General features: G+C 54.8%; 1 protein-coding gene across 2 annotated transcripts in view; it reads right to left on the bottom strand.

Annotated features, from left to right (window-relative positions):
• Positions 1–17,763: 17,763 nt before the first annotated feature.
• The window catches only part of CD6 (CD6 molecule), a 38,205-nt gene continuing 32,504 nt past the window's right edge, over positions 17,764–23,464 (bottom strand). Inside the window, exons 8-13 of one of the 2 annotated variants that reach the window (XM_057317527.1) lie at positions 23,294–23,392; positions 22,117–22,239; positions 20,335–20,430; positions 19,866–20,120; positions 19,461–19,565; positions 17,764–18,908 (exon numbers count right to left, since the gene is read on the bottom strand). In XM_057317527.1, the coding sequence (XP_057173510.1) occupies positions 18,844–18,908; positions 19,461–19,565; positions 19,866–20,120; positions 20,335–20,430; positions 22,117–22,239; positions 23,294–23,392 (743 nt within the window). In that variant the 3' untranslated portion in view covers positions 17,764–18,843. The remainder of the gene's footprint in view (positions 18,909–19,460; positions 19,566–19,865; positions 20,121–20,334; positions 20,431–22,116; positions 22,240–23,293; positions 23,393–23,464) is intronic. The other variant, XM_057317528.1, reaches the window with a different exon arrangement.

Raw genomic sequence — 23,464 nt, 5'->3', positions numbered from 1 at the left:
CTCCTGGACCCGGGAGGAGAGTGTAGTGTCCCCTGAGCTCAACTGCCATTCACACAGGGCGACCGGGTCATCTGAAGAGGGGATGAGGGTGTCGTGAGAGCCAGCAAGGGGTGGGGGGGCTGGAGCAGAGCCAGGAAGTGAAAAATGACAAAGAGCAGGTGAGAGGTTTGGTGACTGTCAACGTGATCAGGTCACCCAGTGTCTGCTGAGTGACATTCATCAAAGTTAGGGTTCTACCTTGAGACAGGGAGCCAGAGGCCCCGTCCCTGCCGACAATTACATTCAAAGGAATGGCTCTCAGGTCCTTGAGAGAGACACCCCTGGCTGGAAGGAGATATGTGTACAGCTCAGAGACAGAGAAAAGGGTTACACTTTTAAGTTTTTTTTTTTCAATAAATGCTCCGTGGAAAAGGAGCCAGCCTCGAGTGTTTTCTGGAACAAACGGTAAATTCTTTTGGCCACTCCGAGCTTTTGCAGATGGGAGCTCAAGGGGGCTGGGTCACCCCAGGGATGTGGCCTTAGGCTGCTAGGAGCCGTGAGCTTGGTCAATCCCCTAGTGCAGGGGCCTGGACTGGAAAGTTCATGCCGAGGGTTTCTGCCGCTCTCGGCACAGGGGATCTGCCCTTCTTCGTCTTTGCACCACGCTGCTGGTCTTCAGATGGGAAGGGGCCCTGGGAGCCTTCGGGGGTTCTATTTCCAGTGACCTCTGTACTCCTCCCAGACCACGTCCTTTCGTGCTGTTTCATAATTTTCTCTCTTCCCCTTACTAAAACCGTGCAGACCTAACCCGCCCCCTAACAAACTGCTGGGACACCCACGAAGGGACGATTTGAAGTGTCGGCCCTGGTGACAAGGAGTTAAATGTCTCCAAGAGAACAAATCCTTTTACAAGTGGGATGGGTTCTGGTTTTTATCTTCAACGGAATCTTGAAAATCAAGAAGTAATTTGATGCTAGATTACTTTGTGGGGTTTGGCGTCTAAATGGGACACAGTTGAAAAAATGAAGTGCCATCACTATAGAAAACAGTCCCTTCCAGTGTCCCTGGCCAGCCTGCGCATTTATAAAATGAAAAACAGGATGCTAGTACCTATCTTGTTTTAGCAACAAATAATATCCATCCACAGATACATTAACGAAATGGGGGGGGGGGGAAGATCTTAACGCCTGATTAAGGGAGAGACACATTGCCAATAAAATGTGACCTTTTGTAGCTAATAATCACTTATCAAAATTATAACACCCATGTTATTTTTATTCGTGGGCTAAGAATAATTGTAATGACAATTGTGGTCGAGGGGGGAAGTTTTACCAGAGCCTTCTGACCACAGGAAATGGTAAAGTTTTAATGTTTTATTGTATATATATATTTTTGTTTCAAAACACGATAGGATGATTATTATGAGATGTGAAAGCATGAAAATACAGGAGAATAACATTATATGGAAGGAGTAGAACAAGTGTCCAAGGAGGAAAAGGAATGACGTGGAAATACTAACTGGTAAAGAAGAGCTTCTTAGAAACAATTGACTCTTGCACATGCGGGTTTGGACTGAGTGTATCCACTTACACACGGATTTTTTCCTATCAAGATATGTACAGTACTGTAAACGTATTTTCTCTTTCTTATGGTTTTCTTAGAAATATTTTCTTTGTTCTAGCTTACTTTATTGCAAGAATACGGTATATAATACATATAACATAGAAAATATGGGTTGATTGTATGTTACTGGCAAACCTTCTGGTCCACAGGAGGCTACTGGTCATTAAATGTGGGGGGAGTCCAAAGCCAAATGTGGATTTTTGACTGTGAGAGGGCGAGGAGGGGAGGTGGGCACCCCTAGCCCCCGGGTTGTGCAAAGGTCAACTGTATTTTTAAAACAGATGATGGTTGTACGCTGGGCGGGAGGCAGTTTTTTGTTGTTGTTGTTTTGAGATTTTATTTTTAAGTAATCCCTACACCCACCGTGGGGCTTGAACCCACAACCCCAAAATCAAGACTGAGCCAGGAGAGGCAAATTTTTACCTCTACTCTCTTAGGGTTCTGGGTGGGCCTGACAAGCGGACATAAAATGGATTCATTAGAGGGAGAGAAGCCCCACATTTACAAAAGTGATACGTGCCCGGCAGCCCTCGGGAAGCCCCAAGGACACGGTGAAACTTGCCCGGTTCTACAGCGGGTCGAACAAAGAGGAGCGATTGTGGGGAAGAAACTAAACCGTAGGAGAGGCTGCAGGAAGACGAGAATGATTTTAACAAAGTCTCTTCGTACAGAATTTTCTCAGTCTCAACTTCTGGTCCTTGATGATAAGAATGCCACTTTGCTTCTGGGTGTTAGGGAAGACATCTTTCCTATGGGGATTTCCTCTCCTGCTTTCAAGAAAAAGAACGAAGGTCAGAGTGTGTTTCTTGTCTTTGCTGTTTTCCAAGTGTCTTTCACTCAACATAATCCTTAGGCCAGAGCGGCGCGTCCTGCCACCCCTCCCTGGTCCTGGCAGCACTATTCGCCACAGCGAAAATGAGGAAGCAACCCTTTGACCGATGTGAATGGATAAGCAAAATGTGGCGTGTACTTCCTTGCGATTCAGCCTCAAAGGCTGAGTACAAAGGAAGGATTTCTGACACCTGCGACGTGGACGGACCTGAAGGACATTGCGCAAAGTGCAATGAGCCAGTCACAAGAAATTAAATCCTGCATCTTCCACTCGTGTGAGGTACTTAGAGGGGTCGAAATCATAGAGACAGAGAGTAGAATGGGGGCTGCTGGGGGCGGGGGGAAGTGCGTGTTTAGCACGGGGGCAGAGTTTCAGTTTTACAAGAAGGGACAGGCTATGGGGATGGACGGTGGGGAGGGCTGCAGGTGACGAATGTGTTTAATGCACTGACCTGTGTACTTAAACATGGCTAAGATGGTCAGTTTGTGTTGTATGTATTTTATCACAGCAAAAATATTTGGAAGGAGAAAAGGGTGATGGTGGGTATCAAAGTTCTATTCCACTAGTTCCTTTAAAAGGACGATGGTAACAGCGTTCTTTCAAAATGTCGGTATTTAAAATAGGACAGTGAGTAAGAAATGCGAATCACATCCTGCTTTATCAGACTCTTCATGCAACATTGTAGAAAACAAGCAAAGAAGGTACGAGGGCGTGTGATGCAGCTTTCTTGAAACCCTTCCCTAGACCAGGAGCAAGCCAACTCTTGCCCTTGGGCCGTCCGTCAGGTCTGGGGCTTGGTTGCGGATGGCCAGCCAAGTAAGAATGGTTTTTACATTCTTAAATAAAATAAGGACAAGGAAGAGTATTTTGTGACACATAAAAATTGCATGAAATTCAAATTTCCCTGCCCAGAAATAGAGTTTGGTTGGAACACCACCAACCTCATTCATTCACGTCTTGTCTCTGGCTGCTTTCCCAGCCCTCTGGAAGAACTGAGTGGTTGTGACATGGACCATATGGCCAGCAAAGCCTGGAGTATTCACTATCGGGCCCTTCGCAGAAGATGTTTGCCTACCACAGACTGAGGCAAACCGCCTCGTGGCTCTGGCTCTGCTCCTTACCGTGGACCAAGCCGTTGCACCTTTCTGGAACTCAGGCTTCTCGTCCGAAAAAATGTGCTGCTTGGACAAAGTGGTGTTTGAGATCTCCACCATCTCCAAAAATCTGGCAAGTCTGGGAAAGCAGTTCATACTCGGGTACTAATAGCCAATACCTCCCAGGAGTACTCACCTTTAAAAATGACCCCCGTGGGGATGCCCCGTGGCTCCGTTGGTTGACTGTCCGACTCTTGATTTTGGCTCAGGTCCTGATCTCAGGGTCCTGGGATCAAGTCCCGCGTCGGGCTCCCACGCTCAGCACGGAGTCTGCTTGTCCCTCTCCCTCTGCTCCTCCCCATCCCTCCCCAGTTCTCTCTCTCTCTCAAATAAATAAAATCCAAAATAAATAAATAAATAAAAATAAATAAGTAAATACATAAAAGTGAAAATGACCTCTGAAGAGGTAACCCCTTAACCCAAAGGGGTGGAGTGCTGATGACAGGGTTCCGGGCACTGGCCTGGGTTGGTGGCCGCAGTTTTGGTGAAGGGGCTCTTCCCAGCGTCATTCAATCTCAGCGTTTGGGGTGAGCAAAGGTTTGAACAAACTGTCCAGTGGCCAACCTCCACCAGCTTCCCTAGAGGCCACAGACTTCCCGTGGCCGCCTCAGGGAAGGCCAGGCACAGAACAGCCCTGACACAGCTCTGAGCTCGAGCAGGACGGGGCCGGGGGTTTTCTCCCCCACTGTCTCCGTCTGTGGAGAGCCCCCCTTTCGTGACAGGCTCGCAGGGAGTGCAGTCGCACCCTGTGAGTTACAGGGACCAGGGACAGGCTCTGCTGCCCCAGGTCCCCTGGAAGGATTCTGTGCAATGCCCCGCTCACTCCGGGGGGCTGTGCCCTGAGGGCCCGGAGGGAAGCACAAGAAAGAGAAAGAAGGGAGGGCTGGGCCTTCAGGGTCCCTTCGGACTTGCCCCGGCTTCCCCAGCCAGGGTACCTGCACGCTCTGCTTCCCCATGGGTCCAACGTGGCCCAGCTGGCTTTCGTGGAGGGGCAGTCTGAGGAGTGGGGTGGGGGTGACAAACCCACTGCCAACAGGGTCCTGGCCTGGGTGACAAGGAGCCCTGTCCCATCTCAAAAGGTCTCCTCTCTGGCCTCAATAAGCACGTCGATAGGTCACATTCGGGCTCCAGGCTGTAGGATTGAGGTGTTGGAGGGGGGAGGGCCTGAAGCCTGGACTCGGGAGCCAGGACGTGCCTCCGCGCTGGCGCTGCCCGTGTGGCCAGGGGCCCTGTCATTTGAGGTCCCCAGAATATCAATTTCCTCATCTCCCAGGTGGGATCCTTGCCCCCCACCTCGCAGGCGTCCTCACGAATGTCCCGCCTTTCGGGACTCAGAAACTGGCAGCGTCTCCTGATGACCAGAGAAATGAAGTTGGGGCTGGTTATCTGGTGGGGTGGAGCTGCTGCCCACCGCTGCATTTCTGGATGCTTCTGGAAGGGCGGGCGGGACTTACCCGGGTAACTGCTTCACCCTGCTCCTTCAGGCACTGCCTTGCGGCCCCTCCACCCACCCGAGGAAGCCTCTCAGACAGGAGATGCTTAGGTCCCACTGATCGCGACCCTGGGGAGGGGGCGGCGCTCAGATGGCTCTGATAATATTGTTGCCTCGTGCCACTGTTTTCCGGTTTTCGTGTGGGCGTTTTCCCCTTACAGGAAGATTAGAGATGGGTCCACCATGTCTTCCCCGCCACGGGCACCGTGACGGTGGCCGTGATCGTGGCCGTGATCGTGACCGGCATGAGGCCGTCCTCACAGGGTGCAGCCCCTGGTGCGGCCGTTCATGGAGGGGGCAGCCCGTCGGCCCTCCGCCCCACGGATCTGGGTTTGAATGCCGCCCGCTGCCAGTCCTGTGTGGTTCCATCCGTACAAAGGAGAGATGGGAACCGTGGCTGTGGACAGAGGGCTGTCAGGGTCGCTCAGGCCCCCCAGGCGCCCGGTGCAGAGCAAACACACGAGCCTCTGGAGGAAGAGCAGCTGCGGCTGGAATGAAACCAAATGGAATGAGCGAGGAGGAACGTTTGTTCTAAACCCCAGCTACGCAAGAATTCTTTCTCTCTGCTTTTGGTGCATTCTGATGGCCACCACCGTGGCCCACGGGCGTGTTCTCTAATTCTGTTTCATCTTTCCGTCTTGCTTAATTAAGGAGTAATATACCCAGGGACTTTGGTGTTCAGAGGCGGTGCTCACGGTTCATGCCGGCTCCATGCCTGCGTGAGGGGGTCTTCTAGCCTCCCTCCGAGGTGGGGCCTGGGCTCCTACAGCATGGGGCTCAGTGGCAGCGAAGAACAACCCTGGGGTGGGTCAGCGTGTCCCACGGAGGGTGGCATGATGGGGGGGTGGCAAGGGAGCAGGAGAGGAGTAAGGCTGAGCCCCTTCATTGTTTTAAATTGAGGCAGAAATGAGGCATGACAGTGACAACCATTGACAACTTAAAAAAAAACCCTTTTGGGGACACAGATGTTCAGCTTGCAGCTCTATCTATTTATAGAAACACATGTAAAAGGAACCAGCAAGCTTACTTCTCAGATGGAGAGACCATGAACCAGAGACCTTCCGATGCTGGGTAAAGCTATAGAATCTCTTTCTCGGAGGGCTTGTGTACCCATTGGGCCTGACTCACGGTCCAGTCAGGACATCTTCGTCCCGTCCTTTCCCAGGCACAGGGAGAAATCGCGACATGGGCTGGCAACGGGGACCTCAGGGCCAATTGTAAGGGTTTTCCTGAGAGCTTCTCAGAGCCAGCGGGCAGAGGGTTCTTCCTTGGCCTAACTGTACTGGATTTCTGACACGGGCGCTGCTTCTCGCTGCGTCCAAGCCCTTTCCGGGTCCCATTCATTTGATGGAATGATGCTTATAACATATCAAAATAAGGGCACAAGCAAACCACTGGGAGGGGGGGGCAGGCAGTAAGAGCTCCAACGCTCATTCATCCGCTGATAGGAGTGACATCAGGTACAAAACGAAGGAGATGTTTAGACGTGTCTGTGTGTGAGCAGCCCACGTGCAAGGGTCTGAAAGGTAGTCAGACAATCGTTGAGGACTGCCCCCCCTTTTCTCCTTCCATCATTCCCTCCCTCCTATTCTCCTCCCCCCCTTCTCTCCCTCCCTCTCTCCCTCCTTCCCTTCCTCAAACATTTATTTTGCATCTGCTATCTGCCAGAGTCCGCGCTGGGTGCTGCGGATACAGCAGTAAACACAGGAGGCAAAAATCCCCGCCTGCACGAGCTGAGGGTCCATCCATCTCTCCTTTTCCCATGATCCTCTACTTGGGATCTGGAAGTCTCGCCGTGCCGGGCAGGAGCCAAGATCTTTCGTTTAATGTTCAATGAGTATTTATTGGCAATAGGAGCAAGTGGAGTCAGCACCACGTCCTACTCATCCTTGCATCCCTGGAGAGGAGCAGAGAAAATGGCTCATCGTAGACACTCGCAAACATACTCGTGATATTGTTTTTGCTTGAGGACATTCAGCTAGACATTGGTGTAGGGGGGAGGGGACAGAAAACAAACAACAACATAATGCTCAGCCTTTGCCCTTGAGGAATGTATAGTCTTCATGGAGAAAATGTGAAAAATCTAAGAAGGGAAAATAACATATAGACTCAAATAATAACGGAAATGGCTTCACGGGTGCGGGAGCCAGCATCCCACTGCTGGCGGGAGGAAAGGGTTTGAATGACCTGATGGTGCTGGACTAAAGTTGGGGGCATCTGTAGGAGCTCATGTTTATGTTCACGCACAGACAGGTGACTGTGTTGGAGGCATTCACGGACTTGCGGACGCACACAGGTGAGCGCACGTACCATGTATTTTTTGCTCTGTCCCCTGAGAGGACATAGAAACAGCCATGCCGTATTTCTGACGTGGGGGCTGTACACGGAGACTCCCTTCCAGAGAGTATGGCGTAGAAAGAGGGAAAGAAGGACTGTAGGGTGGGGAAAAGTGCCAGGCACTGCCTCGGCCAGCTCCCCATGGTCAATGGTGAGTCGTGTTCATAGACGTATCATTCATTGATGGCATCGGGTGAGAAGGACATGTCACCTCTGGTCTTCTTCCCGCAGACCTGTAACCCCAGTCTAAGGTCAAGACAAGCAACAAATTGTAAACAGGGGTCATTTTACAACATACCTAACCGGTACTTATCAAAACTATCATTCTTATCAAAAATAAAGTCTGAGAAACTGTGATAGCCAAGAGGGATCTAAGGGGACTCGTAATGTAATGTGGCATCCTGGGTGGGACGCTGGGACAGAAAAGGACATTAGGGAGAGATTAAAGAAATCCAAAGAGCATGTGGACGTTAGTTCATATTAACGTATAAACACCGGCTCTTTAATTGTGATCAATACGCCATCGTAAGGTAAGGTGTTAGTAACAGGGGGATTTGGTATGGGGTGTAGAACTCTATGCTGTGTATGCAATTTTTTTCTGTAAATCTAAAAAACAGAAAGCTACTTCTTAAAAGTAAGATATGTCCTAAGAAAAGTGGGGGGAAAGCCTCCCTTGCCCTCTGAGCGGGGAGCAGCATGGGTGCGGGGTAACGGGGGATCAAAACAAGACACCAAACACTGAGTCGACTTAGACTGCTCTGTCTTCCTGGGTGTGATGGGCTGCGGGGGTGGGTCCCGCCACCTTGTTTCTCACATGCTGGTGATCTCTTTTCTTCCCCAGCTCCCAGTGGCTGCTGCTGGGTGCCCGCTCCCTGGGCACCTGCTAGCCCCCCGGGGTTGCCATCTTTGGATTCTGGGGACTTCAGGATGCTGGATTCGGAAAAGTGAGCTCTACCGGGACCCCTTTCCATCCTAGTACTGCCTCTAATTGTCTCTGCTCGGGACCCTGTCCTCTCTCTGTGCCAGGGCTCCCCAACGAGCTGGCATGGAGGGTGCCCATTAAACTGTCATGAAATGAATGTCCCTGAGCTCACAGCCATAGGACAGGACTCTATCATCAGATCACAGAGTGAGAAAGCGACACCCTTGTCAGCCCTCTGCCAGCCTTTCTCTGAAAGCAAGAACGCCTCAGGCCAGAGTGGTGAGGATGTGAGAATACCCTCCCTCCCATCCCCACATGTAACCAAGAACGGGCGGGCCGATCTTAGGGTCACACTCAGCCCACTACTGTATTTATAGCAAGAGCGTTGCTTTGAAAGAATTACCTTCAATTTGTAACAAGTGATACTGGTTTTCCCCTTAGAACGACAACATCATGTTTCCTTTGAACGTGTGCCCGCTCCCTGGGCTCCCTTTATCTGTGTTTTAAATTTTAACAACCTCAGACTTAGAGAAAAGTTTCAAGAATAATATAAAGAATCCCTGGATACCACTCATTTCTGGATATCCCCCAGGGTTACTATTTTATGAGGCCCCTACCCAACCCCCTCCCCCAAGCAGAGATTATTTTTTTTCTGAACCATTTATTTTATTTTTTTTTAAAGATTTATTTATTTATTTATTTATTTATTTATTTATTTATTTAACAGAGAGATAGAGGCAGCCAGTGAGAGAGGGAACACAGCAGGGGGAGTGGGAGAGGAAGAAGCAGGCTCCCAGCAGTGGAGCCCGATGTGGGGCTCGATCCCGGAACTCTGGGATCATGCCCTGAGCCGAAGGCAGACGCTCAACGACTGAGCCACCCAGGCGCCCCTTTTCTGAACCATTTAAAAGTAGGTTGTCCCTTTACTCCTAAATCCTTCAATACTTTCATGTGCATTTCCTAAAAGCTAGAATATTTTCCTATATAATAGAGTTCACGTATCAACATCAGGGAGTTAACACTGATACAACCCTACTATCTAATCTGCAGACCTCATTCGCATTTCACCATTGGCCCCAGGAATGTCCTTTATAGCAAAAGGAAATCCCAGGTCACACCTCGTGTTCAGTTGCCAGATCTCCTTAGCTCCTTTGGTCTGAAATAGTTCCTGGGTCTTTACAGTTTGTGATACTAGCATTTTTGAAAAGCACATGCTAGATATTTTGTAAAGTGGCTAAATATTTCTTTTGCAATATACTTAGGTTAAAAAAATATGAATCCATCCATAGAAAAGCTACAGGTGTACCTAGGCTTTATCGTAGGTTTATTCCAGACCACCGCCATGAAGTGAATATTGAAATAAAGTGAGTCAAATGAGGTTTTTGGTTTCCTGTATATGTAAAAGTTATGTCTCTGCTATGTAGTCAGTTAAGGGAGCCACAGCATGATGTTTAAAAAAAAATGTGTACATACCTTAAGTCATATGCTAACCTCCATCTGAGCTTTCGGTGAGTTATCATTTCTCCTGCTGGGGGGTCTTGCCTCGATGTTGGTGGCTGCTGACTGGTCAGAATGGTGGGCTCTGAAAGTTGGGGTCACTCTGGCAAATTGTTAAAATGAGACAATGATAAAGTTTGCTGCATTGATTGACCCTGCCTCTCTAGAACACTTCCGGGCCACTGGGGGCTTGTTAATTGCCCTCATTTCAATATTGTCATGTGTCTCAGGGAACAGGGAGGCCCGAGGAGAGGGAGAAAGATGGAAAGGGGCTGGTCGGTGAAGCGGTCAGAGCACACACAACACGAATGAATAAGGTCCGCCGTCTTAGGTGGGAGCAGGTCTTGGCGCCCCAAACCATTCCCATGGTCACGTCAAAGGTCACTGATCATAGATCACCATAGCAACGATCACAATAATGAAATATTGTGAGCATTCCCAACACGCGACGCAGAGATACAAAGGGAGCAAATGCTGTTTTCCACGTGGCACCGAGGGACTTTGTCGATGCAGGGTGGCCACGAGGCTTCGATTTGTAAGAAACGCGGGATCTACACAGCACGATAAGCAAAGCGCAATAAAATGAGGTAAGCCCGGATTCAGTAACCCAGGAAGAAATGCTCCGCTGATAGAGCGAAACCACGAAGACACACGGAAAACTGAGGTTTGAGAAATGTTGGTTTAAATCAACTTCATTCTGCCCCTGGCTCTTCATCCCACTGGGTTAGAGACTGTGGATCAAGTGGTGGAGTAGAGGCTGTTCTAGATCGCTGGGTGGAAATCAGCCTGGGGGGGGGCGGGGCATGGGGCGCGGGGCTCCCTCCTGGGGGCTGGTCAGCGGCTGGGAGGAAGGCGTGCTTTGATGTGGGCAGATCTCAGCTGCACGGGTCACTGAAGGAACAGCCTGTAACATTGAGAATGGAGGAAAAAAGCCCAACAAAGCAGCCAGAAGATCTGAGTATGGATAGGAGAGATGAGTTTTCTGGAACCAGAGGGAAGGTGGCTCGGGATTTTTACCGGGCAGCTTCAGAGTCAAAGCTGCTACATCAGCCCACACTCTGGAGTGTTCCCCAGCAGCCAGGGGAGCAGGGTCTGGCTCCCTGGGCCTGGCTACCTTGGTCCCACACTAATCCCTGGGGACAGAAGGTCATGATGGCCTTGCATGGTCCGAGACCCCACAGGGGCCTTCTCCAGGGATGGGCGGTTCTGCCAGAGAGGGAGTGTGGGTGCGAGCCCGGCTGGTCCTGCAGATTCCCAGAAAGGGGGAGGCTTGACGGTGAGGGCAAGAAATGGAGCAAGCCGCGGGAAGTTGGGGTGCTGGTGCGGAAGGGGCCACGGGCTTGAGGGAGAAGAAGGAGGCTGTCATAGACGTGTGACAAAGGTATCACTGTGTCTCGGTCACTCAGAAGGGTTGGGGGTGCTGACCCTAGTTACGTTTGCAGCTCTTCCTCAGAGAAGAGCAGCCCCCACCCACCTTCACGCCAGGCCCGGGTGTCTGGGCGAGGCCCACGGGCGGGGTGGCCGCACCTCGAAGGGGAGGCTTTGGAGGGAAGTAGGACCCCTGCTCATGTATTCCAGAGGGACAGTGGAGTGCGGCTCACAGACCCATGGGGCGAATGTGTTAGTGAGTGCAGATATGGACCATTTTCCTCTCCCTGCTGTGAGAGACTGGAGGGGGACGAGGTGAGCCCTGCTCAGCGGTGGGGGAGGACCGGCAGGAGACCCCCATAGGTAGAAGGGGTTGCTCAGAAGGCAATGAAGGCCCTGGAGGATGACTCCTCCTCTCTCCTTCTGCATTTGAGGGACGGATGGGTGGGAGGAGCCAGGAAGGGGCACCTGCCTTCAGCCAGGATAGGCCTGGGGTCCCGTTAGTGGGGGGCAATCCCACAGTAAGAAGGGATGCTTGCTGATCCTCCCTGGGCCTCTATCCCGTCCCGTCTCAGTCTCCAGCCTTCACCTTGCCCATCTTCTTCCCTTTTCTCCTTCCTGCCTGTGTGCGGCAGCCCCTACTGATGGGCCCCTCCATCCGGGTCCTAGTTGGGTGGCCTTGAACAAGTTCCATGATTTCTCTGGGCTTCACCTTTCTTCGCTGGAGGACAACGGAGGTAGGAATATCTTGCTGCCCTGAGAGCCTTGAGGCTTAAGTGACGCCGCATAGGTAAGGGACTCAGGGCAGTGGTCAGCTCGGGGTGGGGGGTGGATAGAGGGGGTTTTGTCTGGCCTTGCCGTCTCTCCCACTGTCTGTGCAACACCACACTGCCTCCCGCTTACCTTCCTCCCTGTCTCATCACGCACCCCCTCTCTCCTCCCTGCCTCTGTCTCCCTCCTCTTTGTCTTCCTCTGCTGCTATATCGGTCCTTCCTCGATGATGCTGGTGAGGGGTGAGCCTCTTTTCATGTCAGGATGCCAGAGCCGCGTCAAACTGGTAAACAGCTGAAGGATGTGGTGGGAGATGAACTTTCCACTGAGGCTACTTTGAACTCATCCCTTCTTCGACGGGTCTCCCCTGTTCCTCCCCATTTTGGAGACTCCATCCCATCTTTACAAAGCCAGAACCAGGGTCTGGGGCCATGGCCAAGGGCGGCCCACTCCGAGCAGTCACGCGGGGCTCTGGCCACCTCTGGCCACCTCTGGGACCCTGGGGAGGGTCTCAGGGAAGAGTGGAAGTGGAAACCGCAGATGGGGCGGCAGCCGGGGATGGGAACCTGAGCAGGGCTTGGCACGTGTGCCTTGCAGGTGAGGTTTCCAGTGGAAAAGGTCGGGTACCCACAGGCGATGCCCGGCCAGGGCAGGGGAGCCCGAGCCCGTGACCCTGGGAGGGCCTCAGAGCCCCCAGCAGCAGCCCAGGGAGCAGACCGGAGATGGGCCCCTGGGAGGAGAATCGTGCCCAAGCCTCCTCCTGGCCTCCTACCTCGGGCTCTCCCAGATGTCTGGAGGATGCCAATGAGCTGTGAGGCCTGAAGCGTAAAGGGTATGGCGCTCCCGGCTGGGCACTGAGATCAGTAAGCACAGACAGCAGCCGCATCGCGACCAGTTGCCAGCCCTGGCAAAAATTCTGAATCTGGGGCGCCTGGGTGGCACAGCGGTTAAGCGCCTGCCTTCGGCTCAGGGCGTGATCCCGGTGTTATGGGATCGAGCCCCATGTCAGGCTCCTCTGCTATGAGCCTGCTTCTTCCTCTCCCACTCCCCCTGCTTGTGTTCCCTCTCTCGCTGGCTGTCTCTCTCTCTGTCAAATAAATAAATAAAATCTTTAAAAAAAAACAAATTCTGAATCTTCCCGAAGCCTTGGTATCCTTAGCTGTGAGATGGAGATAATGCTCACGGGGCCACTGTGAGCATAAATGTGTCCGTACCTGGAATATTCCCAGAACAGCACCTGACCCATAGTAAGTACTAGGGAATGGGAGCTGTTTTAATGTTACTGTCATATTATCACTGTGGCTGGAGGCTGCCCTGTTAGAAAGTCATCTCCCGTGTATGTGGTCACCCTCCACCTCCTGGGATCCTTCTCCACCCCCCACCCCAGTCCTGGCCATCAACGCTCGGTGACCACCCCCAACTGGTCTCCCTCCAACCCACCTCCACCTCACAGCAGTGATCTTTCTAGAACATCCGTCTCACCCAATCACTTCCCTGCCTTAGAAATTCCTCAGGACTCTAGTGCCTGGAGAAGGATGACCTAACCCTTGGCTGAGGTTTTAGACCCTCTGAGATGCTCCCCAGTGTTTTTTCCCATGTGTGGACTCCCTGCCCCCCACCCCCAGGCTTTGGCCAACAAGCACCATGCTTGCCCATGTTGTCTCTGGGAACGCCCTTCACTCTTTCCTGTCCAGCGAACTCCTACTCATCCTTCAAAGGCCGACTCCTTTGTTCTCTCTTCTGTCCTGCTCTCCCCAGCACACTCCGTCAGAGCCAGTGGCTTCTTCCGCTCTGTCCACAGAGCCCTCTGGGGCACAGTGTCAGAGCTGCACGCGAAGGAAAGGTTGTGAGCTCGGCTAGCTTGTGGGACAAAACTCGAACATGGGCAGCAGTACTTTCTAAAATCCCTCAGGAGAATTCTCTGGCATGCCTTGAGAAGTGAGAAGAAGCAAGGAGCCGAGGAGTGTGGGTAGAATGCCCCTCCCTTTTTTTTTTTTTTTTAGCAAGCAGGGGCTGGGGAAGCTAGAGATACTGGTATCTGCTGGTGTTTGCATCAGAGAAACAATACTGTTGACCCGGGGAGGGGAGGAGCGGGGGGAGGGGGCAGATGGGTGGGTAACAAGATTTTGACGCTCTGCTGCTCTGCGTTGGGGTTTGGAGTTTTGAACCACATGACTGTTGACTGCTGGAAAGAAAGAAGAGGAAAGGAGGACAAAAAGAAAGAGGAATGAAGGAAGGAGAGGGTCGAGGGAGGGTGGGAAAGAAAAAGCCAGCTCCTTAGGAAGGCTCCCACATCTGAGCCCGTCCCGCGGGCCTCCAACCGAGGCGTTTCTCCCTCCAAGGCCGGCTCGTCCAGGTGAAGCGGCGGGTTTGTGCTCAGGCCCACCACGTATGAAAAAGTTTAGCTGTTAGAGACTGAAGTGGCTCGATGCCCAGGCGGTGCAGTTCTCAGGGGCTAAGTGAACAGAGGGCCCCCCAGCTCCCACTTCCCTCCTCCCTCCGGGGTTTGTTCACTAAGGGGGACTGTGGGCTCCATTGTTCCTTTTCTTTCTCTTTTGCTGCCGAGCAGATACACTGAAGTGCATGTGGGTTAAATGTGCCTGTGATGCGCCCCCCTGCCCCGCCCCCGTGCAGCGCAGCGGTTTCACACGGGGCTTCGGAGTTACGTAGAAAACTTGGTACTACCTGCCCAGCTGTGTGGCCTTGGGTTTGTCACTTAACCTCTCCGGGCCTCATGTCCTTATTTATAGATGAGGGAGGACAGTAGCTTCTCCAAGAGCTCTTAGGAGGATTATGGGAAATGACGTCTGCCTGGCACACAGTGAGGGCCGCTCACCGCTATCGTCACTGCCACCACTGTGCCCACATGTACTGCACTTGCCGGAGTCTGTGTCTCCCCAAGGGAAGGGCTCGGTTTCCCTCCTCTCATGCTCCAGGGCCAGATAGAGCATGGCTCCTTACAGGTGCCCGGATAGTGAGTGAGTCTCCATCCCTGAGCCCCGAATCCCCGTGGCCAGCAGGTGCCTGTGCTGTCGGTGGACAGACAGGCTGGTGTCTCCGGATCGCAGAGCTAGGCTGGGGCCCTGGCTGTGCCCAGCAGTATGGCTCCGGTCGGCACAGGGACAGGAACAGGTTTCCACTGGAAGCGCCATGGTTAATGCTCAGACACTGAGGCTAGACAGCACGAAAAAGCTGCCGCTTTTTAGCTGTGTGACTTGGGCATTGTACTTAACCTCTCTGGGCCTCCATTTTCTTACCTACAAAACAGAGCTGGTATGAGAACCGACTGCCCTCAGCCTCTTCTCTAATCAGGCTGGACCCTGCTTTACCCTATGAGCTACTTGGTTGCTTGTGCTGTCTTTGCTTGTGCCCCCCCCCCCCCATTGACTTGGAATGCCCTTTCCTCTCTGCTCCTAGAGAGCAAACTCCTATTCATCCTTTACAACCCAGCTCAGGCATCATGCCCCCCCCCCCCCCCCCCCCCCCGCCAAAAGGTCTTTCCAGATGGCCTCCCTCTAGCTGGGTCAGGGGCTCTCCTGGGCTCCATTCCCTGTGCTCATTCTCTCATCGGCTTGCAGAGCCATGAAGTTCCTACATGGCCACCCTGCTCAGAGGTAGCCCCTCCCCCCATATCGATGTTTCTGAAATCGATTCAGCTGCCACATCCATTTAACATCTTGGGTGTTTCTCTCCCAGGTCCTGGAGGCTAATTGTAATGCCTGGTCTTGTAAGAGTGCAGGGTGAGCATACCTGCTCACGTCTGGGATTTCCCTGCCACGCTCCTCCCGTTCCCTCCCTCCTTCGAATCAAAGCCGGATGTCCTTGATCTCTGCCTCTCCACCTCCAGCAGAGTCTGGCTCCATCAGCAATGGTCTGAGAGCCCTGACGGTGTAGAGATGGTCTGGAAAGGCCCTGCCTGTGAGCGGCCCCCATCACCCAGCGTGGGAAACTGGCTCTGGCAGCAGGCCTTAGGGCTCTGGACGGCAGTCGTCAGAAAGCCCCCCTGACTTGTGTGACCCTGGTGCTGCCAGGCTGCAAAGAGGCAAGGGAGACATCATCTCAGAGGTTCCCAATTTCTCAAAGACTGGTGTGTGCAGGTGGAGAGGGGGCCAGGGATGGGGAGGTGGCTCGAGGGAGAGATGAGAGAGGGCTCAGAGGGTGTCACCATCTCCCTGGGGGATGAGGGCGGGGAGAGGACGGGGAGGAGGGGGAGGGCTGAATTGTGACTAGGCTATTAACTCTGAGTGACCTTGGACAAGTCCTTTGCCTCCTGGGACCTCACGTCCTCATCTGGAAAGTGGGAGTGGGACAAGATGCTCCCCGTGCCTTTGCCAGCCCCACTGCACAGAGACCCCGGGGATCGTTGGCTGTCCTTTCGCCTCCTCTCCTTTCTCCCTTCAAGGAGCTCTCTCCCCTCTGTTTATTGCTAAGCCTCTACCCCTTGCTACCAGCTATGTGGTGTCTGCTACCCCCATGCCCGCCTCACAGACAAACCTCACAGCCAAGCCTCAGAGACGTTGAGTGGCTTGCTACTGGCCGCACCGGGAGGAGATGGGATTTGAACCCAGGCTGTCTGACAGACAAAGCTTGCACAAACCACCCTGGGACCCTGTCCCTCCCCACCCCAGCACTGGCTCCTCCCCTAGGAATCCCCCGCTGGCTGGGGAGGGCGCAGAGGGCCAGGAGGGGGCCATCACGGGCAACCACATCCTGTGACAGTTGCCCTGGGGAGGGGAGGTCTAGCTCAGTCTCCGCCTCTGGGACAGGTGAACGGAAAATGGGCCTTGCTCAGCCCCGCAGGCGTGATCCAGAGCCCAGCCTCCTCCAACACCTGCCTGCTCTGCGAGCCCCAGAGGAATCCGACCCCCGGCCCGCACCCATAAGGCAGAGCTGGGCATCGGCCCTTGGACCGGGCTACAGTCCCGCCTCCGAGCAGATGGAACACACAACCGCAGCCCATCCCCAGCGAATACACGCCCGCCTCACCTCCAGCTCCTCCCTCCCCGCCCGGCCGGGCCGTTCTCGGCCAGGGGCCTCTGAGCATAACATGCCCTGGCATCACCCTGTCTCTGAAACTCTCGGAGCCACTGAGCCAGGGCCTGAGTGGGGCAGAGAAGAGAGGGAAGCGGCCCGCTGAACCCAAAGTCGTGTCTGTGGCCTCCTCCTCCGGGAAGGCAGGGCACGTGTCCCCAGCATTTTTCATGGTGCTGGGCCAGGGGAGGTTTCCAGGTCCCTGGCATTTTCACCGTGATGGATAGAGCTGCCCCCACCCGACACACACAGACACACACACAGAGACGCACACACACACAGACACACAGACACACAGAGACAGACACACACAGACACACACACACACAGACACACAGAGACAGACACACAGACACACACAGACACACACAGACACACACAGGCACACAGACACATAGACACACACACAGACACACAGAGACAGACACACACACACACACACACAGATACACACACAGGCACACAGACACATAGACACACACACACAGACGCACACAGAGACACACAAGCACAGACACACACAGACACACACACAGAGATACACAGACATACACAGATACACAGAGGCACACACACAGAGGCACACACACACAGGCACACACACACAGGCACAGACACACACACACAGATACACACACACAAGCACACAGACACACACATAGAGGCACAAACACACAGACACACACGCACACAGACACACACGCACAGAGGCTGGGCACTGTAACAGCTCAAGGACTTGTCACTCTACGCCCCGGTCTTATTCAGCAATGACTTTAATCTCAGGATACTCAGAACAGGACCCCAGCAGCTGGCGCTGAGCGCGCAGGCCTCTCTCTGGAGGCTGCCTGGACGGATCGTATCCCTGGCTCGGGTGAGGCTGCCTGGACGGATCGTATCCGTGGCTCGGGTGAGGCTGCCTGGACGGATCGTATCCGTGGCTCGGGTGAGGCTGTATATTCATGCACTCCCTGGGGAAGCTCCCAGCAATCCAAGAAGACAGATGGGCACGCAGGGCTTCGTGCAGCTTCTGGGCCCCTCCTGGCAGAGAGCTCTGTGCTTCTGCTCCCACGGGGCCCGGGGCCCAACTCTGAGTCTTTGGGGGAGCTGAGCCAGGGCCACCTTTGTCCAGGGTCTTCTGCCCAGGGACAGTCCCTGCAGAACAGGGCTGTGCCCTGGTGGGCTCCCAGGATCTCTAGAGGCAGGGCTAGCCGAGGCCCCAGCCCCTTGGTCGCGGGGGAAGGGCAGTCCTCCTGCTTGTGGTCAGCTGGCTGCTCCCAGGAACGCTGGACTCCGTGCCCAGTTGGCCACCAGCCTGGTTTGGCGGGTGTGTCACCCCCAGCCCCAGAATCCACCTGTCAAAGCAACAGCAACCCAGCCGCCCCCACAAGTGGGAGGCACTGGGATGGGGCCCCTCTCTGCTCTCTCAGTACCTCCGGGACCTGAGCCATCTGAGATTCAGGGAACCAAAGCAGAGACACCCGAGGATCTTCTGGGGCCTCAGAAGTCATTCAGCTCAACACCCCCACCCCCGCAGCCTGCTGAAAGGTGGCCCAGGCTGCTTGCTCACGCCTGAGACAGAGCGCTCACTACCTCTCAGAGGCAGCACCCCCCACCTTGGGGCTGTCTGGGGCTGAGGGGGTCTGTGCCAGTAGCTTCTATCTGATGGACGGAGACTGAGCGGTGAGTGCAGGGTGAGGGCTTTCCCTGCGTCTCTCCGGGGAAGGCCTGTCAGCCCCCTGGGGGACCGTGTGGGAGGGCGGGGTGTGGGAGGGCGGGCAGGGACAGCAGGAGTCCAGCAGAAGGGAGCCAGCCACCTGGGGCCTCAGCCAGGCCCAGCCTAGGCAGCTCCGATGTCATCGTACTCCTCGCTGTCCATGGAATCAGGCTGCGGGGTGGGGGCTCCTGTGTGGTGGGAGACTTGGGTCAGTGGGAGGCTGGTCACCACCCTTCCTGCCCCATGAGACAGAGCTGAAGGGGTCTGAGACCACACCCCTCCCTGGTGATGCCGAGTGGGGTGCAGTGACCAGACTCCTATCACGTCGTCTTGCTCACTACCATCTTCCTTGCTAGAATGTCAGCCCAGAAAGCAGAGCCTCGTCTGTGCAGTTTAGGGCCGTAGTCCCCAGGCTTGCACAGGAAATGATGGGTGACTTGACTGTTGGCACACCCCCTGCTACCACAGTCTCCCCTAAGGGGCCACTGGCTACCGCTGCTTGAATGCGTCCACTAATGGGGAGCTCACTTCCTCTCAAGGCATTCTTTGGATCTTTCTCTGTCCCATCTGCAGTCATTTTCCCCACCTCCTCATATTCTTGTTTGCTTAAAAGAATCCCTTTCCTTCTCTTCTTTTCCTCTTGGGCTCATGAATCCAATGAATCCAGAGTTCCCCCACTTATCCATCCCCTGCTTCCTGTCAGCCCCCCCTTCCAGGACCACCTCCCTTCCCACTGGCACCTGGACATTCCAGCTGCTCCGTCGAGGGCGGCTGGGGCGGCGGCTGGAAGTTCTGGTACCACTCCCCGGACGAGGTGCTGGAGCTGTCATCGGCCGATGGCCCTGCTGGAACCCCCCAGAGCCGATCACTGTCTGCCTGGAGACAGCCAGCTCGCAAGCTGCCGGAGCTAGGACGCCCTCAGGACTCCCAAGAGTCAAGTTCCTGACTTGACCATGAATGAAGAAATGAAGGCCCAGAGAGGGGTGGAGCCTTGTCCCAGGTCACCCAGCAAGTGGCCCCAGAGCTGGGGCTAGAATCCCGAACTCAGCCTGGCTGGGGGCTTCCGGCTTTATGCTTCCTCCAGCCAGGTCGGCTGTGGGATGGGAGGCCGGGGCACGCACGGAATCCTCCTGGGCCCAGCTTACCTGAAAAGGTACCTTGGGAGCCAGCCAGCTCCAAGTTCGGGGGCTGCTCCAAGAGGGGGCTCCTCTCTGTAGAAAACACCGGAGGGGCCCACGGAGCTGGCCCGCTGCTGGGCCTATTGCAGTAATCTTCCCCAGACGAGGTGCTGGACCCACTGCTGCTCCTTGGGTGGTGCTGGGAGCCCAGGAGGGGGGTGTCTGCCGTGTAGTGTCCAGCGCCGACGGGTGGGATCTGGGAAGGACGCGTCTCTTCAAGTCCTGGCCCAGGAAAGGGAGGACGGTGAGGAAAGAAGCAGCAGTGCACCAAGAGGGCGTTAAATGAGACTCAAGAAAGAACTAACTGCCAAGAGAAACTGTTGCAATCAGGAAGGACCTGCGGAGGGGGGTCCTCAGGCTGAGCTGAGGCGCTCAGTCGGGAGTCAGGGCTGACATCGCTGTCACTGCCCCCATGCACCTGCCCAGCCCGACTCACCTTCCTCCAGGGGAGGCATCGGACCTTCCTCCAGGGGAGGCATCTGGAACCTGTTCTGCCGGATCTCCTCCTCCGTGAGGCGGTGCCGCTGAGAATCTGCAGGCAGAGGGGTGGTGACGAGGGGGGCAGGTCCATCTGCTCGGCCCGGAGCCTGGAGGAGGGGTCGCTGTGCCTTGGGACTCGGGAGGGTGCCCTGAGGCTGAACAGCGTGGGAGGACCACCCCAGGGGTACAGAGGGGCTTCGCATTTCCCATCAGATCCCAGGCTCTTGTCCTAGTCCAGCTGGACCCTGAACCACAGTCTCTAACCAGCACGGGATCAGGCTGCTTCCGCCAGAAACCCTAGTGCCTTGGCCCTTGCTGCTCCCCAGCCGCCCCTTCTTCTGCGTAAGGAAGCAGGGTGAGTCCTGGGCTCTCTCCTTGCGCCCTGGAGCCTCTGGGCAGAAGGTGTCCCATCGAGACTTCCCGGAGCAGAAGCTGGAAGGCCTGGAATCCTTGCCTCCCGGGCTTTGGGGCACCTTCGCTTCGGAACCGGAGAGGGGACGAGGATTTGTGGAGTCTTAAGACTTGAGGGTCTGGGATCTTGGAGTCTGCTCTCTCGAACCCGGTACCACTGAATCGAGTCACGATGTTGTAGGACTTTGCACTCTCGGTCCTGCATCTTACACGCCTGGGCGCAGAATCTCAGGTTCTAGGGACGCCCCCTCCCCCCGGTGGGTCCCCAAAGTGGCTTTGCGGCATGACCGCAGTGGAAGCACCCGCCTCCCACCCCAGAGGCCCTGGCTCAGCAGCTGGGGCACAGACGGCTAGCTGTCCCTCACTGTCCCTCATATCCATGCTCCCCTCCTGCAGGAGGAGACCCTCTGGCCTTTATCTGGACACACAGCTGCTCAGGACAGAGACTTCGTCTGCCGGCCTCTCTTGCAGCTGGTGGCCTTAAGCTCGGGCCGGGGTGTGTGTGTGTGTGTGTGGCTGTGAGTGGGAGTGATGTGGGCGTCTCTGGCATCCTGCCTTTCAGGGTAGGGCCTGCCCCACCTTCCCTTCCCCTCCTGCTGCCCGGGATGTGGGCACGGTCGTGAGCCATTCTGGACCATGTGGATGAGGGCAAGATCTTAGGGACTGCACAGCAGCAAGAAAGCAGAAGCCTGGGCCCCTGCCAACGGCTCAGGGCACTGTCGTTTGGGGGCCTCGGTCACAGACAGTCAAACTCCCATCCTAACCTATATGGTGGGTCCCGGCGGGAGCTGAGGAGTGTTTGACGAGCTCCCAAGGGAGTCCACCACAGGCACGGGATTCTCTGCTCTAACGTCCAGCGCCGCCCAGGGCCTGCCTTAAGCACTGTCTTCCCCCCTCCTATCCCCAGCAGGCAGGGAGCGGAGCTGGAAAAACCGGCTAAGAGGTTCAAGCTGGGCTCCTCATGAAGGGAGGGGACGGGGTGAGGAGGATGGGCAGGGTGGGACACAGACGGGGTGCGAGCGTGTGAGAAGCCATCTGAGTGTGTCTCCCGCCTGGACTTCCTTGCCTAACACAGACACGGCCACCTTTCGGTGAAGGTCAAGGGGCGGGTCTTAAGACCCTGTGCGGCCAGAGACAAAGGTGGGAAAGAAGGAGGCTGGGGACACGGAGCTGTCTCTGAGGTCACAAAGCGCTTTGAAAGCTTCGGTCAGTCCGGGGGGTGTGCAGGGGTGATTAGGTGGAGCCCACTGACGGTCCCCAGCCAACTGGGCCCTCTCCCTGGTTGGGGCAGGTGGGCCCCCCGGGGAGCCCAGGCCCAGGCACTCACTGTAGAAGGTGGTCAGGGCCACGGGAGGCTGGGCGCTGAAGTCATAGTGCTCGTAGTCTGAGTCCGAGCTGGAGTCCGAGTCCTTGGGGGCTGGGGTCTGGACCTGGATGGGCAGCTTGGGAACTGGGGAGAGAGCAGAGTTGGGGGCGTGGCCAAGGCGGGGCAGAAAGGCGCAGGGAGAGGCAGCGGAGAGCGTGGATGGTGGGGACCAGAGACAGAGGGGCAGGGAGAGCGCCGGGTAGCCCGTCTTGTATAAGACCCTCCAGCCTGGGTTTTCCAAGCCCCCCCATTTCAAACACGGGGAACTAATAACATCTGTTTATTTCACAAACGGGGAGCAGTCACCGCATGCCTGGCTCTGTTCAGACATGTAAGAAATGATCTCATTGGGAATCTCGTAACGACTCTGTGGGGTAGGTACCTCCGTGTTCCCATTTTACAGCTGAAGGAACTAAGGCACAGCGAGGGAACTCGCCCAGAGAAGCAGGCAGTGTGGCTCTTGGCCTCTAGCCCACAATAGTCAGTGAGCAAATGCTCCGAGCTTAACTTGGGGGCTAGGTTGTGTATTCATATTCTTTCCTTGAATGCGTGGATACCGTGTACGGAGAATATTTATATTATTTGGCTGAGTTTTGTACTGGTTTTCCTGTCATCGAATGCTTTCAAATAAAGGTGATTTAATATAGTCACAATGCAATGCGATTAAGCTTGAGTTCCTTTACAAGACTTTCAAGAAGTATAAACCCATATGTTGTAAAAGATGGATGACCGATTCAATTTTTCTTTCATTCAGAAAATATTAAATAAATGATGTTCCAGAAAAATCTTGATGGGGCTCTGCAGGAAGACTGATGGAGCAGGCCACTGGAAGAGGCCATAATATCCCAAACCTACCGGCCAAGTAGCAGGGCTGAACTGTCCTCTGAGAAATTCCCTAAGCCGGTATTGTTCCAGAACTCCAAAGCCTAGCCTAGAATGACTACCCTGGAAGGCCATCTGCCCATCAGGGCCCAGATTGAGACATGCCATGCTCAAGGTCCCACAGGCCCCAGTGGGCTGGCTGAGGTCTCCTCTCCATCCAGGGCACTGCTTTGACCTAAACAGACTGACCTTCCAGAAAGGACACCCTTCCTGTCCTCCCCAGCCCTCCCCACCCCCACGGTGGGTGACATTCTACCTTCTTCTTTGGGAATGGTGATGGGAACATCTTGATAGCTATTGATCCCTTCTGGGGTGGTGGTGTGCAGGTGCTGGTCGTTCACCGTCGCAGGGAGGGCTGAGGGAGGGGAGGCAGAGATTCTACGAGTCATTTTTTGCTCTCTCCCAGTCGGCTTGGTCCTATTCTCAT

This window comes from Ursus arctos, unplaced genomic scaffold (assembly GCF_023065955.2).
Source record: "Ursus arctos isolate Adak ecotype North America unplaced genomic scaffold, UrsArc2.0 scaffold_23, whole genome shotgun sequence".
NCBI classification, from domain to species: Eukaryota; Metazoa; Chordata; class Mammalia; order Carnivora; family Ursidae; genus Ursus; species Ursus arctos.
The sequence above is the reverse complement of the archived record's forward strand: the minus strand, read 5'-3'. Positions and strand labels throughout refer to the sequence as shown.